Source organism: Actinia tenebrosa, unplaced genomic scaffold (assembly GCF_029948245.1).
Source record: "Actinia tenebrosa isolate PJP-AT-01 unplaced genomic scaffold, QUT_ActTen_1.0 PGA_scaffold14__42_contigs__length_11649687, whole genome shotgun sequence".
NCBI lineage: Eukaryota > Metazoa > Cnidaria > Anthozoa > Actiniaria > Actiniidae > Actinia > Actinia tenebrosa.
This window is the reverse complement of record NW_028292574.1, coordinates 6,695,269-6,711,045: the sequence shown is the minus strand read 5'-3', so window position 1 is coordinate 6,711,045 and position 15,777 is coordinate 6,695,269. Positions and strand designations below refer to the sequence as shown.

At 38.1% G+C, this 15,777-nt stretch overlaps 2 protein-coding genes across 2 annotated transcripts; one reads left to right on the top strand and one right to left on the bottom strand.

The window, feature by feature from the left end:
- Positions 1 to 1,743: 1,743 nt before the first annotated feature.
- Positions 1,744 to 2,559, top strand: LOC116299659 (uncharacterized). The gene has a single exon (XM_031708361.2). The coding sequence runs from the start codon at positions 2,125 to 2,127 to the stop codon at positions 2,557 to 2,559; it is 435 nt and encodes a 144-aa protein (XP_031564221.2). The 5' UTR covers positions 1,744 to 2,124.
- Positions 2,489 to 14,826, bottom strand: LOC116299656 (uncharacterized). The gene is made up of 15 exons (XM_031708359.2): positions 14,518 to 14,826; positions 13,673 to 13,983; positions 12,967 to 13,114; positions 12,262 to 12,516; positions 11,250 to 11,429; positions 10,312 to 10,619; positions 9,655 to 9,808; positions 8,736 to 8,806; positions 7,650 to 7,869; positions 6,420 to 6,719; positions 6,219 to 6,275; positions 5,971 to 6,072; positions 5,465 to 5,489; positions 4,699 to 4,744; positions 2,489 to 3,946 (listed from the first exon to the last, which is right to left on the bottom strand). Exons 1-15 carry the CDS (start codon positions 14,582 to 14,584, stop codon positions 3,908 to 3,910), a joined length of 2,283 nt encoding a protein of 760 aa, XP_031564219.2. The 5' UTR covers positions 14,585 to 14,826; the 3' UTR covers positions 2,489 to 3,907.
- Positions 14,827 to 15,777: the final 951 nt, after the last annotated feature.

Below are 15,777 nucleotides of genomic sequence, written 5' to 3'. Positions count from 1 at the left end.
AACTGACCTGCGGTGAATGATTGTTAAAAATCAACGGTACGGACATTGCCAGAGTCACATGCATTTTGAATCGATATTAGCAGAGATCTCGTGCGCCTTCACTTGACAGCTATTCTTGTTTTTCTGATTTAAGCACAAGGTCTTAATAGAAAAAAATGGTAGGCTTCCAGAAAAACATATGAAAATGGAATTTCCCCATACTTAAGCAGCAAGCATCACTTGTCATTCAGTAGAAAAAATATCATTCAGTAAAGAAATGTCTTTGACCAGTGACTTTGGCATCCACGTATTGCTCGCGCCATGCTATGGCGATTCTTGCGACAGAGATATTTTTCTCTGACAAGAATCGAAACGAGGGAGACTCTGCTAGCAGGGAAGCGTCACGCACGACTCGCTACATAACAACGCGCCTCTACGAACCATGGTGCTATTCCTTTAGTTTAAACACGAAATAATTATTTCAAAAGGAATATTTAAAACTACCCAATTATTGCATTTCTTGGAGAGCATGTTGATAATCTCAATATGAAATAAAGCAATGAAAAGTCTGAGTCTCTTCATCAAGCTACAAAGAAGTGCATGCTCGATTCAAAAGGCGCATGAAATATCTATTCAATAAATCTTCAATTAACCAGGGAGGTGGGAGGGGGGTGGAGATGAAACTGAACAAATTAACAAGAATAAAGCGTTCTGATTGGTAGAGAGCTCTGACTGCGGTTTTAATTGTTCGGCCTCGAGCATGATGACGTTTTATACCTACACTTCCAGAATCCCTTTTGGTAATTTTTTTGTTATGATTATTTTCACTATTGTCTTGGTATTCTCAAAGGAATTTTAACATTTGCATAGGAAAAGAAATTTCGAAAAAGACTGTGTTTGAGGCCCCGTCCACACGTATCCTAAATTTTTGTATCCGCAAATTATTTTTTGCGGATACGAAAATGTTTGCGTCCACGTATCCGGAAATTGTACGAAAACGGATACGTGTGGACGGTGAAAACGATTCGAATACGCTGCGTGTGGACGCAAACATTTTCGTATCCGCAAAAAAAATTTGCGGATACAAAAATTTCCGGTAACGTGTGGACGTGGCCTTTAGGTATAAAACGTCATTAGGATTAGGGTCTATTGTCCGTAACTGTTTTACCGTAGAAGAATGTTAGAATCACCGTTAAGATAATCGATATGACGGATTAAAAAACGGTTTTTAAGAAATAGTTATAAATTTATATAAAAGTAACTTGCGAGCTATTTTGTGTCTCGTTTTTTTTTTCTTGTATGGTACAGAGTTGTTGTTGTTGTTGTTTTTCTTCTGAAATTCCTCCCACCTCTCTGGCCTAATCATAGTCAATAGAGGGGAATGGTTAGGAAACCTATTGTTATAGGTCTTTGTTCACTTTATTCAAGCGTCACAGTGCACAATCCTTTGTTTTACCATTGTTTTACCATTGTTGGCAATGGCTGAATGAACAGACCAAAATCTTTCTTTTGGCTGGTAGTTCAAAATATTCAAAGATTTATAAGAGATATTTGAATGTTCCTTACAACAATCCCATAGTCAAAGTTTGTGTTTACTTATTTTGCAATTTCGGATGAGCATAAATCAAACATTGTGCACGGTCAAGACCGGTTCAACATCAAAAGCGTCACTGATAAGACCTGATAACAATAGGTTTCCTAACTATTCCCCTCTATTAACTATGTTCTATTGTAGTGAGATTGTAGCTTATCCCAGATCATTGTTTCAGGTCTTTGCCATGCATGCATGAGCGCCTTTCCAAATCCCTATTAATATTCGCGTATTTTTCTTCATCTCTCTTATGAAGCCATAAGCTACGGCGAAAGCTCTGACTTTTTGGTATCGTACTGCAGGAAAGGGACAATTTGGTAATCTTTAGCTAGAGATATCAATTATAATCTAGCTGTCAGAACAGCCTTTTGAAGACCTCAACTACCTTTAGCTTCACGAAACGTCAGTACCTACGAAGTAATATAGTGCAATACTCTAAGAACATTCTGGCTTTGAAGATCGCTGTGTTGCTAGTGTTCGTTTGTGGCGTCCATGGGAGGATCGACTACATCGACGTGTTCACCGAAAAACCAGTGTTTGGCGATCAATACAAGATGAAAGTAATAGATAATTTCCTATACGAAGTAGAAGTCCGAAAGATTCATTCACAGGAATCTTTAGCTGAAGAAGTAATAGGAGGTAATAAGGTAGCAGAAGAAAACCCAACTGAACTACCAAAATACGTAGGGAAATATGATGTCATAAGTGCCGAACGTCTTGAAGAAGATATGACAATAAATTCGAAAAAGGACGTCAAGGATAGAGTTGCGAAAGGTTTTTTGAAAGCTAAGGGTAAGGGAATAATTACCAAGGAACACTTGAAGAAAATACAACCCAAGATCAAGGCCTTACTGCTGAATGTCTTTGAGCACTTCTCAGATTTTAGATTCTACGCCACTGAAAGCGAGGGAAACTGTATCTTTTTCCTCGATGTCAAAAACCTAAAATTTTACGTTTTCAAGGACTTAGTGTACAAAGAAGTATTGTGATCGTTCGCTAAACTAAAGACAGGACTTTTGCATGCAATAAACGACAAATTAATTCTTCACTCGTTAACAATTTTTGTCAACTCTCCATCATGCATAGGGCTCTTGCATCGTCCACATTATGTTATTTGTAATTTTGTAGTTTATAAAAGAACCATTTGTAATAACGTAAGTAACTTTAACTGTTTTGGTTTTCAAAGCTGGCAATTTTGGCTACTAGTAGGCTATAATTTATATCATTTTAGTAGCTCATCCAATCAGAACACAGCATCGATGATATAGTCGAGTAAATATGTATGCTACAATATCCCTATCATCGAATATTTATATAATTTTTTTTTAAATGTAAAGTTGATATACTTTACCAGTCGCGTGACTTGCTTATTTTCTTATTCTACTTTATCATATATAGTTATAGTTTTTCTTTCTTTCTTTTCTTTTTTTCTTTTCTCTTCTTTCGTTTTTTTTTTTTTTTTTTTTTTTTTTTTTTTTTTTCCTGTTTCAATTTTTAATTGTGTTAAATGAGGTTATTGCTGGCTTTCACTCAGCTGATAAATGTCTTTGAATCTCATTATCTGCTCCACATGGTGCTCAAACACCACTGACCACCCTGTGCTGTCAGCCAGAAAGAATTCTATTGAAAATTGGTGACTGATTCAGCTGATGAACATTCCGCTCGAGACTGGAAATGACGTCTAGTGAAAGCCAGCAATATGCTTTCTACGGTAGATTGGAGGTATTCATATCTATCAATCATGTTAATAATAGACCTAACAACAGTGGATCGATTACGGATCTTTTTTGGACGTGTTTATATAGCTTTATACACTTAATTCAATAAAGTTAGTCACCAAAAAAGAAAGCTGTGATCGCTGAGAATCATGGGAAATAATTCATATCCAACAAGTAAAGCTTTTGACAAAAACTGCAGCAGTTGAGGATGCTCAGAGGAGGTAAATTCGTAACTGGTAGAAGATCTCAAGTCCATCAACAGTTATCAAGCGGTTGAAACATGTAAAATGTAACTACCCATAATCCTTGCCCGTCTCAGCTTTGTAGCTTTTCAGGTGACTAACTTTATTGAAATAAGTGTATAGGTTTTACCAAACCATCACGTGACGGCATCCATGTTAGATACAATCGTTTTACATAATATAATGGACTTTAAGTATTACAACCAACGTACTATTCATGGTTTCACGGTCTTTAAGCATCACATAAAATAAAATCCATTCATCCATCCATCCATCCATCCATCCTCTACTTCTATTTACTACCACAGATTTCCTACAGAACCATATGAAGGCTGCAAATGTAATCTTGCTTTGTAGAAGAAGCTTTGCGACCTTTGTCACTGACTTGATGGATTGGTCGTGGGGTCTTCATCATACTGCAAAAACGTTAATCACTGAATCATCCGAAGTACCGTACCCTCTGTATCAATATTCTAATTAACCTTAATTAATTTAAATATATTTTTCAAAATATTTGTAAAATTATGTGTAAAATAAAGTTGTTGCTGTTGTCACGTATTTTTCCTGCCTATTTCAAATTGGCCTCGCATCATCAGAGAAAATGAATACACGAGAAAAATAATTGAAAAATTATAAAAATTATCGTTGTTGTAATGTTGTGGCAATAATGGCGATGTTGATGATGACAATGATAATGGTAATGCAGTTGCGGGTCCACAAAGATTTCAAGGAAGGTGGATGATACCAAGAAAGGCATCGCATGATGATGATCACGATGATGGTAATGATGTTAATGATCATCGTGCATGATAAGATGGTAATGATGTTATTGATCATCGTGCATGATAAGATGGTAATGATGTTATTGATGATGATGTTGGTGATGATGATGGTAGAGGTGGTGGTGATAATGGTGGTGATGATGGTGATGATCATGGTGACGATAATGATGTTGATGATCATTGAGATAAGATGGTTATGGTAGCATGATAATGTTAATGATGATGATGATGGTGGTGGTGATGATGAAGATGACGGTGGTGACGATGATGATGATGTTGGTGATGATGATGGGGGTGGTGATGATGATGGTGATGATCATGTTGTTGTCTTTTTAGTTCTTGTTCTTGTTAATATTGTCATATTATGGCAGTGGTAGAACACTTACGAATGGCTCGTAATCTGGAACAGCTTTCTGTAGAACTTTCATAGACCTACCGAAGAAAATAAAAAGACGAGGTTGTCAGTGAAAAAAATTATGCTAGAAGAACTGAAGCATTTTGAGTTTCATTGTCGCACTGTTTGTCCACTACATTCATGTTGATAATTTTTTTAAGTGCTTCTCCTGTACTCGAAGTACAGAGATGAATTTCTTTTTCAAGAGTATTCTAGCATGGGGTTACGTTGTCGTAAACAGTAGAGAATTTGCGTTATTCCCAACGAAAACTTGAAGTTGTATCTTCTCCTCACACCCTTTTGGGACCCTTTCCGTGGTACGTTTTTAAGAGTAACCGATAAGGGAAGAAAACGTTTTTTTGATTGGGGTGGGGAGGGCTGGGTGATTCGCAGTTAACTTTCATTTATAAAATGATTACAGCCATCCCCCTTTCTTTTGGTAGGAAATTCATGACGCTCCTATTAAGTCAACAAGGAGACCGTCAAAATAAAACAGTTTGATCCGTTAAAAAAGTTAATGTTTTATTGATGACCCTCTCCACAAAAGCCCCAGCCCTCCACCCATAGAAAACGTACCTCGCCCATAAAGAAAGGTATCCTACTCAAGGAAATGCGGAGGCTAGGCCTTGCTTAGTTTCAAACAGATGATATAAATCTTCGAATATTATTTATGTGCTCAACAAAATATCAACTGCTGAATTTTGCGCACGAGACAGGAAATGACATCATGTGATCATGAAATGAAGCAATTGTCATACCTTGGCGTGTTGAAGGATTCTCTTCCTAGAATGGGGAAAAAATTGTATAACTATCCCATCCATTCATATTTAGGAATGAAAAAATTCCTTTGAATTTATTGTGCAGACCTAATTAGATATTCAATGGTTGAGGGGGAAAATGGGTTGCTTGAGTTAACATTGTACTACATTGTGGGGTTGTTTTAGAAACGACAAAATAGACGCCATCTTGGAAATATTTTCCTAAAACAGCCCCACAATGCCCTGCAATGCCAGCTCGACCCAGTTTTCTCCTCAACTTCGGAACCATATATTTGCAGACCATGTGTCATTCTCTTGAGAATAAGATTTCTTGAGTCGAATCCATATTCATGTGTCTTCTCATGCACAACCGTTAAACAAAGAAATGATACTCTAGAGAATGACACGTGGTCTGAATGGAAGCAATAAGAGTGAAGGATATTCACGAATAAACTAAAAAAATCAAAAATGCGAATGAATTAACCTTCTTCGATTTAATAACTCACCCTTTGAGGTTTGGCGCGTTTTGCACAATTTCCATCCCATTACAGTGACCAGTAATACCAGCAATACGACAATAACACATAGAATGGCTATCGGTACTGTACCTGCGATACAGTAAGGGTCGATTGATCATGTTGCAGTGCATGGAGGACGGAGGGGTAGTATGACAATAAAGTGACAATGAAATGAACCTATTTTAGTTGGACAGCAAGTATGCGCTAGCTGATAAACAGAATTGATACTGACTAACCTGCTGCCGATACCGATCTTGAAGACCCATACTGCTTGCTCTGGATGGGTGATAGCACTGCAGAAATCATTTATCGCAGAATAAGTAAGTAACCAGGAAGGTGACCAGGGATTTTCCATTGGGGTCACACATCAACAAATCATAACCCATCCCTCTTCCTCCACCGCCCCTTCCCCTAAGTTTCGGGGTACCTCTATTTACCTTTTGCGTCATCCATTGTTATTATCATGACGATACTCCTCGGTCCATTACTAACAGTGTATGCCAGTATACTGAACGACAACTCTCCAAATCTTTCTAGTGTCAGTATAGAACTAAGTGTAGTGTTGTCTTTAACGTCCAATACTTTAGCAGGATCTCGGTCTTTTATGTTCTGGTAGAATATCTTGAAACCTCGAATCATCCCGTTCCTAGATTCAGATGCGGGTAATTCCCATGACATATTGACACTCGTTGAGTTGATCATCGTAACCGTGAAATTCGTAGGAGGTGCACCTGGGGCTGGAGAAAAAGTTTTATCGGAGTTCATTAATACTGAGTTATGGAACTTGAAGTTTTACATAATTTGAAGAAAAAAATAATCGAAAAAACTGAAAAACACCTTAAAGTACTATCGATACCCGAAACAGCCTCTTGGCGGATCAAATTCAGTTTATTGCTAACTCGCAGATAGAGCCATGAAACAACCTCTGGGCTGACCTAAATCAGGGCACAGCTAGATCACAGATCAAACCCTGAAACAACCTCTGGGCTGATCTAAGTCAGGGCACGGCTAACTCACAGATTGAACCCTGAAACAACCTCTGGGCTGATCTAAGTCAGGGCATGGCTAACTCACAGATCGAACCCTGAAACAACCTCTGGGCTGATCTAAGTCAGGGCATGGCCAACTCACAGATAGAACTTGGGATTATAGCTTGCTTGGTTTTGCGGAAACAGGAAAACCGGAGAACCCGCGGTAAAACCCCCGAATCAAGTGAGAAACCTAAGGCTAACAAAAGATAGCAAATGCCGAGTCTGGGCATAAAATCCGAGACCCCAGATGCATGTGAGAAACGAGTGACCTACCACTACGCCGCCCATGATTCATTGAAAATGAATTTCCACTGGGTAGCATGGGTGGCGTTCGCGGCTAACGCGTCGTCTTTCACACCGCTGGGAGTCCAACGGGTCGGATAGCTGGTTCGAGCCCTGCGGTCGCCACATTTGAATTGAGTTTGTTTGATGTGTTGTTCTCTCCCTTGCTACGAGGGTTTTCTCCGGTTTCCTCCCTCCGTAAAAATCAACATGTGAGTTGAGCGTTGTGTGCATAGAATATTAAATGTAGTGGTAGTGCATGTGAGCGAAAAGTGTCCCCAATTAGTGCGAAAGCGCTAGAACGACTAGACACTTAAATAAAGATATTTATTTATTTTTATTTGTTTTACTCACCATCTTCAAATGTTCGAACAGTTTTTGGAGGACTTTGAGGACCAGTTGTGGTAAGAGTGAAGGGTTTTACTGTCACCTTATAAACGGTCCACTTCTGTAAATAATCTATAGCGACAGTTCCATTGGATGACTCGCATATTCTTGTTAGTCTTTCTCCTTTTTCTGACTGCAGCTTGACTTTGAGGAATTTTACTTTGCTCTTCAGACCAGCAAAGATTCCCTATAATGTATGGAAATAATAATAATAATAATAATAATAATAATAATAATAATAATAGTAATGATGATAATGATGATGATGATGATGATAATGATGATGACAAAAATGATGATAGTGATTATAATGATGAGAGAAGTTCTTTGCATTTACTGCCGTTCTACTCTGACCATGAACACTCGAGTTTATTTGATTTCATGGCTTATATATATATATACTATACTTATATATACAGCCATTTGCAAACATTATGGCCGCTTCCAATATATATTGCAAGTATATCAAGTATATCAAAAGCATATCAAAATTATGGGATATCATCCCTGATATTTTTTTCGAGTTGTCTATCACTAGGGCTTTCTGAAAAAAATATCAAGAAATATATCCCGCCGTGTCTGATATACTTTTGATATATTTGTATGCATATTTGAAACGGCCATAATTTTTTGCAAATGGCTGTATATAACTAATATAAATACTGTACATATAATATACTTTTTTTTTCTTTCCCTTTTATCATTTCATCTCCTTGAATAGCTTTTATGGACTTTCCGATACAGGTAACTCAAATTCTATCGTTTTAGATTCGCAGTCTGATTGGTTAACGAACTCGAATGTTCACGGTTAGAGTAAAACGACAGTAACTAGCCGCGAGCTTAATAAGCCTTTTCATAGTTTAAGAATCGATTCCACTGCGCATGCGATTTTATCCCGAATTTCTCACCTTCTTTTGTCTAAATCTTCTTTTGTTCTTAATTAAACAAAGGAAGGTGAGAAATTCGGGATAAATTCGCATGCGCAGTGGAATCGATTCTTAAACTATGAAAAGGCTTATAAAGAAAACCGTTCGAGAGTGGAATTGTACTCACATCCCAAGTTAAGACTATACTTCGTGAGGAAGAAGCTCGGATACTTGTTATAGTGATGTCCAGATTCGAAGCTGGAAGAAATTTTTCTAATGTTATCTTACTGAACCATTGGAGAAAAACACGAGTTGTTACCCAGACTCTCTGTGGATGCCCGAGGACAAATAGAAATTTTTTTCTTATGGGTTCGTTAACAGGAAGACTGATTCTATAAGTCGTCGTTTTCGCTCCTTTGTGGGTTGTGGTCGCTCAACTAGCGATATCCAGAATCGACAGGAGAGCGAAAGCACCGAATTATGGAATCAGTCTACGTTAACAGGCCATATGTGCTCTGTGTTCCTGAGATAAAAACAAATTATTGAGGCGTCGTAGGGGGGAATCTTCCTTAGTACTTTTCTCTAATATGTTCACAGAAAGCCCGAGTAAACGCATATGTCATGCGTGTAGTTAAACCTTATTTTTATGGAGTGGGTTGGTTAATGCAATACTAGATTCAAACAGTGGAATGTACAATCGTTTGATGAAAGCTTTTCATACTTTTCCAGGGAATTGAATTCTTTTTCCTGTTAAATGATTGTATCGTTTTTGCCACCCAACATGATTGAATAAATATATATGACAATTTTTTTTATTTTTTTTAACAAATAATAATAACTTTAAAATTTATCACATGAACGCTTATTTAGACTCCTAAAAAGCGTTTTCACTCACGTGAGAAGACAGCTATAAACAATAGAAACTTTCTGCACAGTATTTGCATAAAAATAGAGTTCTCGGAGGATAGAAAATGTATTGTTTTGTTACAACAAAATGGCCGCTGTGACTTCACGTGAAAACGCTCTATATTCTTTAGTTTTGCTCCAAGAGCAGAAGCTTGTCGAGGGGATCACTAAATGATTGTAAGATATGCCAACTGACTTACCAGAAGGAAGTCCATATATATCCACTCTTAATGCTGCCTTAATGTTGTTTTCGAACGGATAGACCCGCAGCATTCTCGTCAAGATAGGCCCTCTATCAGAAACCGAAAAAATATGCTTCACTATGCTAGAACGATCTCTATTCCCTGTGTATATCTTTAAAAGAGGAAAAAATAAAATCAGTCAAAATATCGCGTCCAATTTTAGATAATTCTGTAAACGCAAAATCGTTGCTCCTTAGGGAATACCTCATAATCGGAACATATATTTTTCTTTGAATTGAAATATATGAGGTATTTGAAACAAATCACTACATTCCACTGAATTTGATCTGTGTTTTGGCCATGTCCTGACTCTAATCAGCCCATAGGGTTCAGGATATTTATAAAATTCCAAAATTTACTTAAGTGGCAGTGGCAGTGGCAGTGGCAGTGGCAGTGGCAGTGGCAGTGGCAGTGGCAGTGGCAGTGGCAGTGGCAGTGGCAGTGGCAGTGGCAGTGGCAGTGGCAGTGGCAGTGGCAGTAGCAGTAGCAGTAGCAGTGGTAGTAGTAGTAGTGGTAGTTGCTGTTGTTGTTGTTGTTGTTGTTTACTTTCAACTAACGTCTTAATGTATCTTAATGTATACATGTATGTAAAAACCTAGAAGCCCAATGACGTACCATAACTTTGTACGAAGTTTCGTTTCTTACAAAGTCCCATGTAACACCATCCAAGGTCCATTTCAATTTGTATAGTTTTGTCCTCTCGTCACTGTTCGGGTCACCTTGTGTAGCCACAGCGCACACGTAGTAAATCTCTCCAAGGTCTATTTGTAACCATGGGTTGGTATCATCGTCACGTGGTCTCCAGGAACTGTTACCAAGGAGTCTGGCTTCATCTGCAGATCTCATGTTGCTATGGATAGAGCTTGCTGACCAAATGGTATTTCGTATTTTCGTAGAGGAAGCTATTTTAAGACGACTAGAAGCTAAAGCCAAATCAAAAACGCTTGTTTAAGAAGAGTAGGGTCACGTGATGACACAAAACAAATGCTTATCAATAACAACATCTGCGAATTGGCAGAATAACAGGTTGAATAAACTAAAGAACTTTTTTGTCAATAGTCCTTTTTACTTTGGAGGTAATGTCTTCCCATTTCAGACCACGTGCCATTTTCTTGAAAATAACATTATTTATGAATAAGTTGTATCCATATTCATGTGTCTTCTTAGACGCAACTGTTGAACAAAGAAATTACATTCTAAAAGGGGAAGGACGCGTGGTTTGAAATGAGAAAACATTACGTCCAGGGTAAAGAGGTCAGTTCTTGTCATTATCTTAACAAATAGGAGTTCAAAAGTCCGATATTGACTATAAAAAGTGTGTGAACGTTTACAAGCTATAATAGACTTCTTCAACTGACTCCCTCGAGGAATTGTTCTGGGGGACAAAACAATTGATATTTTTTTGTACAGGAATAGACGGCCTATTGTTTTGTCCCCTAGAACAATTCCTCTCGGGAATAGGAAATCATTTTAAGGAGTCTATTAGAAACTGGAAGCACATGAACGAATGACCACAAACTATTTAGATTTTCACAGTTGCGATTGATCGTTACCTTTGGAATAAACTTCTATTTCACAAAATGAAAGTGCACCCTTAAGCTGCACCTGTCTTATAGTGAGATATCTTCCATACATAGGTGGATCGCACACTATAGTAATACTCCTTGTGTCCGGCAGTATTCCATACTGAACACCACATCTTGGATTAGACTCAGGAGTGGAAGTGCTGTAACCTATAAAAGGATATGTCAGAAGGTCTGCTCTCAGTAAAACTAGTTATATTTTCTCACTGCATGCTCATTATCATGTCGCAGTACCTAGTACTTGTACAAAGTAACGATTTTCCTTCTGAGATGGGTTTCCTGTGCATTGATTGTATGACATAAAACAATAACATGTGACCGTCGCTCCCGCACTCACTTTGTTTTCTGTTGAAGTAACTCGATCCTTTAGTAAAAGCACATGGAACCCGGCTATATTTTGATTTCTTCTTTAAGAAAAGTAACTTTGATCTTTATTTTGCGGTTTGTGAACGCTTCCCTGTGAAAATCAATTTACAGCGATCTGATTACAGCTTCAGCTTATGTTATGTAAACCGATCAAAGGAATCGATCACAAACCACAGGAAACCCACAAAGAGCAAAGTTAATTTTCTAAAAGAAGCAATCAAAATATAGCCGGGTTCCCTGTGGTAAAAGTCTAATATTTGACTGTTACTAAAGGAGTGCGTTACTTTAATCTTAATTCGCTTAATTACTGGTTACTTGGTAATTGCGGCCTGGCAGCGCTTATATCATTCTGCCACGTGTCATGTAAATGAAGGCACAGGTAGCCAATGGAGCATATGCATGTTACGTCATTGCCGCCATCTTGGTTGACGATAATAAAGCATTCCTCATTAGCTTCTCTTGTTATATCAAACAACATGGCGGTTGTTTCATTTTTATTCATATCTCAAGGGTTTTTTAGTCACATGGTTGCACACACTGTATATATCCTTTGGCGCCGCCGGACAGTTGGTCGACGACAACATTTTTTGAATTGACTGTATATAATTGCTCTTACCGATTCTTAGTTCAAATAGACTATCCCACAAATAAAGCCCCCATCTTGGATGGGTTCTTGTGAAGATAGACACTTCTGACACTAGTATTCCAGCTCCTAGGTCAACTCGCCACCATTCCATGCGTCCTTTATAGTCAGAATGCATACAAGTACCAGCTGACCATGCACCGTTACGATTTCCATCAACGGCCCTTGAAGCTTGTCCATTATGTGAAATACTGGATTGCACTGCTGGTTTGTGCAGTGCTATGTTCTCTATTTGGTACAGCAAATGAACAGAACAGAAGACTCACTACAGCTATTTCAAAAAAGGAATACTGAATACTGCATACTGAATAGCGCATCCACACTACTTTGGCAATGTGATGACGCAATTTATCGTCGATACGAGGACAGACACATAAAAAACTGATGTCAATTTGTTAATTTTATGTTTACGCCGAATGGTTTTCTCATTTCAGACCACGTGTCATTCCCTTGAGAATAAGATTCCTTGATTGAGTTGTATCTATATTCATGTGTCTTCTCATGTGCAACCGAGCGCAACCGTTTAACAAAGAAATGATACTCTAGAGAATGGCAAGTGGGAAAACATCGCGTCCGAGCGCGCACGAGCCTAGGAGGTTTATCGTGTTTAGTGGTGTCCTAAGCTGAATGAAAATGAAATCATTTAAAACATGCTTAATGAATATTTTGCTATCTCACCTGACTGTATTTGTACTCCATATAACTCAGCTTTCATACAAACAGCCCCGTGGTGCATTATGGGTACGATACGTATATATCTGGCAGTGATTCCTTGATAAAGAATCTGCTTGACGATCCCTGAATTATCCACATTACCATAAAATGTCTAAAATAGAAAAACCGCCAAGGTCATGAAATTTCTGCTTGATTTTATAGAAGCATGATACTGGAAATGCGTATCGGCGCTAAACGACTGAGTATAAAAAGAAGAAAAGCAAATGTTCACAGCGCCTAGACAGAGACCAAAATGGCGGCTGAACGTAGTTTGGTGTTGGACTATTTGGATTATAGTTGTTTGTATAGCGAGGGACCAAGCCGTTTGAATGGCTATGCATTTTGCTTCAATTTTTCGGTTTCAAAATGGCCGCCTTGTACTGCAAAACAATTCCATGCATGCTTTGCGATCGCATTTGGTGCCCAGTCCCCAACTCGTTTCAGCGTGCTTGCGATCTATTTCAAAACGACTAAAAGTGGAATTTAAACGTGTTTAAACTGAGGAATCGATTGAAAAACGGTTTTAAAAATGAAAACATGAATTAAACCTCAAGATCTAGAAAAAAACAATAAATTATGCAAAATAAATGACGATTTCTGAGCTTCTGACAATTCAGACATTTCTTCTGTTTTCTCCTAATTTCTTACAAATGACATAAAAATAACATACCTGAAACTCAGGCCCCATGTATCCCTTGTAAGACAAGTAAGTTTGCCCATCTCGTGAATAACTCAGTTTGAAAGTCCTGACCCATTCTTTTGTCTGGTGGTCACCCTGTGTTGACACAGCACAGATGATGTGGGGGGTCCCTAAGTCAATCTGTAGATAAGGGCTAGTGTCATTTCCCTTAGCACACCACGATGGTCCATTAGTGTAGTTTAGTCTGGCCTGGTCACCTGCTGTCCCTGAAGATGCTGTTATCTTGTCAGCTGGTATGACTCTGTTCTGCATGCCAAGAGCAAGGTCGCGACAATAAAGATCTGTAAAATATATATACGATGCTCTAAAGTTTTCCTTTAATACATGATATTCAATGCAAACCACTTTAAGCAGACGTCATCATTAATCTAACCCTCCAACCACAAAACTACATCAAAGTCAGGTAATGGCCATACTGAGTCAATGGGAATGTGTACGGCTTACTGGATAGTGGTCTGTCTGTCTGTCTGTCTGTCTGTCTGTCTGTCTGTCTGTCTGTCTGTCTGTCTGTCTGTCTGTCATTCCAAGTCTAGTCTGGCCGGGAGCGGAACTCTTCCAAGTTGAGGTTGAAATTGATCAAACACAGTAAATATGAATATGTGTATGAAAATAGATATGAAATATCAAACTCGACTTGAGCAATAGTTGTATGGCCACTCAAGCGAATTCGGGAAAAGTCTATTCTAAACAGACTTATGCAATTTAGAAAAGAAAAAAAGAAAAAAAAAAAAAAAAAAAAAAAAAAAAGAAGAAAAAAAGAATGAATAAAAAGATGAAAGAAATTGGTTCAAAATTTTAGCCTTTGTAAAAGTTACCTGCTTTAGTAAATGGAAAAATAAAGCATCCCACCAAGATCCAGTGATAGAACATAGCAATAGCCATGGTAAACTGGATAACCGAACAAGCTTCTCTGTTGAACGTACTTGGACGCTTGTTACTGTATGCAGCAAATTAATAATTGGCAATCCGAACTAACCCGATGTCCTGCCGTAGTCTTTCTCACTTTCCTGCCAACAATGCGAAATTTCTGTAGCGGAAAACCGCAAGATTTTAGTGTTGTTGCTTCCAGAAGAAAGTCCACCACACGATTATTTTACGAAAACTGAAGCTGACTTTCTATATGAGTGTAGGACGTACGGAATACGATACTAATACAAATTGATGCCGGATACCGTATTGGTTGAACCAAGGCACAACGCATGAGATTTCATAATCATCCAATAAGAATGCACGAAAAGGTCAATGTAATGACGTTCAAGCAAGGCGTTGTTCGTATATACGTGATACAATTTGATACGAAATCTGCTCTCAGCTTTAATAATATCGGAAATCGTTTCTCTTGAGCCAAAAATTTTAAAACAGAGCAGAGAGGAACAGGCATTTTTCACGGCCGCTCCCAGCTAGTAATGAATACCCTGCCGGGCCAACGCTTTCCTGGCGGGCAGGTGAAAGGCTCTGGTGGCAGGGTCTGCATGTCACGCAATTTTTATATTTCCATCCGTAGAGCTGCGCAGGAGGCTATAGACTATGGACATAATATTTTTCATGATTTTTTGAAATACTGATATTATATAACTATTTGGTTATGATTAATTGATTGATCTTAGTGCGGCATGAACACTGCGTGGACACGGTCACGCCAATGTGACGCCACTGCCAGACCAATCACACTGCGCGAGAAAAATTCCACAATTCAAAATTCTAGAAAACATCACGGTAGCGAAATTTTTCAGTTACAGCTATTTCAAAAAGGTTGAATGCAAGCATACTGAATAGTGCATTCAAGACCGAAGGGTATTGTGGGTCATTGACATTGTCTAAAGTAGGATTAATAGTAATTATTTATTCTATTTTTAGTGTATTCCATCTGAAACAATATACTAACTACATGTAGAGAATTAAATTGCTGTATATTTACTTTTAATTTCAAATTAACGAGACCCATAAATTAATGCCCTTTGGTCTTGGAATACACTAATCAGTATGCAACCTTTTTTGAAATAGCTGTATACGAAAACTGCTCTAAAGAATGAGTTAATGGGGAATTAATGATAAAAATAAATAAAAATCACTTT